General features: G+C 30.8%; 1 protein-coding gene across 3 annotated transcripts in view; it reads right to left on the bottom strand.

Moving 5' to 3' along the window:
• Pldn (biogenesis of lysosomal organelles complex 1 subunit pallidin) overlaps positions 1 to 2,726 on the bottom strand; it is a 3,550-nt gene extending 824 nt beyond the window's left edge. For 2 of the 3 annotated variants that reach the window (XR_001940915.1, XR_001940914.1), the window contains exons 1-5: positions 2,519 to 2,726; positions 1,723 to 1,830; positions 1,558 to 1,645; positions 585 to 671; positions 370 to 498 (exon numbers count right to left, since the gene is read on the bottom strand). Coding sequence is in view for 1 of the 3 variants with exons in the window: in XM_018548789.1 (XP_018404291.1) it covers positions 382 to 498; positions 585 to 671; positions 1,558 to 1,645; positions 1,723 to 1,830; positions 2,519 to 2,583 (465 nt within the window). In the remaining 2 variants the exon portion in view is untranslated. Of the gene's footprint in view, positions 1 to 15; positions 499 to 584; positions 672 to 1,557; positions 1,646 to 1,722; positions 1,831 to 2,518 lie in introns of those variants that run through there. The other variant, XM_018548789.1, reaches the window with a different exon arrangement.
• Between the last annotated feature and the right edge of the window lie 552 nt (positions 2,727 to 3,278).

Below are 3,278 nucleotides of genomic sequence, written 5' to 3' on the forward strand. Positions count from 1 at the left end.
AGAGAGAGAGAGAGAGAGAGAGAGAGAGAGAGAGAGAGAGAGCCCTAGCTCCTTTTCGCTCTGATCATGTTTTGTACATTCTTAAAATGACATAGGTACACGTTTAATATTTATCGAAAGCGAGAAAGTTTTAGTGCAACCTAATGCAGAGACAGAAACAAACTTATATATGTTTCCACCGAGGATTCAAATCGAGTCAAAATCAGGTCAGAGTCGGGTTAGAGATAAGTTGGCTTGTCTATTTCCACTGAATCAGACTTACATTAGAGTTGCAACCCGACTTTGACCTGATTTAAATTTTTGGTGGAAACATAGTCATATTTCTCTTATAGGAATAATTTGTATAAATTATTATCAATTTATTAATACATTTATACTCTCTTAGTTAATTGTAGATTTGCCAATTAATTCTTGTTCTTTTCGTAATTCCTGTTCACGTTGTTGTTCCCTATTTATAGATTCTTTTTTCTTAATCTGTTGGAGACGTAATACCCGTTTCTGCAATAAGACTTTTTATATAGCTGAAAATACTTATATTACCTATATGAGCATATCATAGAAAAATTAATGTTATGATAATTCACCTTTAATTTAGACGTTCTTTCATGAATATTGATCATTTCTTTTCTTATCACTGCTAATTTTCCTTGATAAATTTTAACAGCTGAAAACTATAACATTTTTAAATATAATTTTTCTGTTCCTCGTAAAAAAGTACTACTAGTGTCACTGTTGGTACAAGTAGTAATCAGTAGGAACACTGCTCGTGACTAGTAGTATAGAAGTGCAGTATTAAATTTACTACTAGTGACACTAATAGTATCACTATTGGAAGTAGTGCAATCTACAGTAATCGCATTCCCGCACTTGCGGAAATTATTTTAATACAAATTTGAATTAAAAAATTGATTTTAATTAATTATTTTAATCATTTCTTATTTTTAATCAAATTTTGATTATAACTTTGTTTTTTTGCGAATTTACTTCTGCATATTGCACTAATAGTGACATTAATAGTATTTTTTTACGAGGGATGAGATATTGATATGCCGAACCATATTACAAGATCCCTAATCCGAAATTCTAAAAATCGAAAATCTCTAAAAATCAAATACTAAAATAAAAATACATAGATTAATTTTGATTAATAAAGACATCGATCACGTCACTTAACCTCTTTTTAGATTTTTATATTTTTCCACACACACACACACACACACACACACACACACGCACGCACGCACGCATGCACGCACGCACGCACGCGCACGCACACACACACGCACACATGTTAAATTAATAAAAAATAAGTCAAAAAGTCCTAATAATAAATATAAGTCCAAAAACAAACAGTCATTTATATTCTTTTGGAAGCAGGTAATATGTGTAAATAAAAATAAAATTTTTTATCCCAAATCTAATTTTTATTTTCATTTTTAACCCTATCATGTCATGTACTCAAAATTCAAAAATATTTAGAATTTAAAACATTACTGATTTTAAGTATTTCGGATTAGAATATTCAACTTATACCATAAAAGAAGGAAAAAGTTTTACCATGTCATTTAAATCTATATCTTCAAATGTCTCATGTATCCTTTTATTCTCAAGCTGCATTTGTGCAAGTAAAGTTTCTTGTTTATTACTGTAAGAAAAATAATATAACATAAACAATTAACATGAAATCTTTATAATTTACATTACTGATTTGTATATGCTTACGTCAACTCGAAAAGTTCCTGCTTAACTTGTTCCAGTGGAGATTGATAAATACTCAAGAGACCTTCCGCCAGTTTTTCTGTAGCTTCTGAGAAATCTATTACATTCTTGCTATTAAAACATAAATAATACTTTTATGCATTAAACATTCTAAAGTACATTAAAATTAATGCTTTATAATTCTTTACATATCATATATTATATAATTTCAAATAAAAATATATTGCTTAAAACAAAATCAACACGAAAAAATAAACTCCATAAGTACAAAGTTACTTTAGTGCTTTTTTAAAAATAAATATTAAATTATATGACCTTCAAACATCTCCAGTTTATACAAAATTATCCTTAGTGCCAACTTACAATTGAGTCATATATGAAATTTAATCGTGTTAGTAGAATGTTGCAAATAATCGTATACAATCAGAAATCATATTGTCTGTATCTTGACTGGAGGTCAAATGTGGATTCATTTGAAAGGTCTTTTGATAACGATTAAAACGCTGACTATTTTAAGTCACAACAAGTGACCCAGTTCAAAATGCCTAAGGGCAATCCAAGAGTACGACAATAATGTATGCAATACTAAATAACTCTCCTAATCTGATCATAGAATGTACGGTGGTCGTTCTCTCTGTGAACGCATATAGACATAATTCCTTCCATTTCTGGGTTACTTTCAAAAATTATATACAGAATTCTATTCTTGAATTTAAAGTAATATATTGCAATATCCTAGTTGCGCAATTAAGTAATATAAATTATCTTGATCTAAAGAAATACATGACGAAGAGGTTACCTCAATTGTTTTTCAGTTTTTAATGGAACCTCCATTGCTCCAGATTTTTCCAAGTCAGTCATCATTTTTATCGTCACTTATTTCTCTTGACTTGATTCACGATTATATGTATCAAGTGTAATAATGTGCATCAAAAATCCATAAAGGGAAGAATGTAAAGAGAGATATAATTTGACAGGTTAGCCTTTTATATCGAGCAATTATTTGATACGCAGTAATTATATAGTTTAGTCATAGTATTTAAAAAAATCAATAAAATGAGGCTTATATATTCAGCATTTTTTACATGAAACGAAAGAATCTGACAGAAATAAGCATCGCTCTGCTTCAAAAATCGAGATACTAATTGATGACTATCGGGGTTAGGAAAACTATCTGCAGCCCCGTGTCCATGGTGCTAAAACCTGATCCAAATTCTTAGACCAAGAAATATGTAGCCAATCAATTTGCCGTTTTTCCGTGAAAATACATATTTGATTGGCTATACATTCTGAATCCAAGAATTCAAACCGAGTAAACCCAAGGAACCAATCTCTAAACACTTTCCCCGGAGGTTGGACCAGAGAGAAGCCTGAGAGCGGCCATGCCCGGGATTTAGCTACAACTTTATTTTGAAGCGCCTCTATGTCCACAAAACGTGGACATTGAACTATGTAACCAATGTCCACGATCGTGTCGGTAATGTCCACGATTTTTTGTTCGAATCTTCCCTATATCTATGATTTTTTTGGTTCGAATCTTCCCTATCATCTCTCTCTCT

The sequence above is a fragment of the Cyphomyrmex costatus genome, unplaced genomic scaffold, assembly GCF_001594065.2.
Source record: "Cyphomyrmex costatus isolate MS0001 unplaced genomic scaffold, Ccosl1.0 scaffold75, whole genome shotgun sequence".
NCBI lineage: Eukaryota > Metazoa > Arthropoda > Insecta > Hymenoptera > Formicidae > Cyphomyrmex > Cyphomyrmex costatus.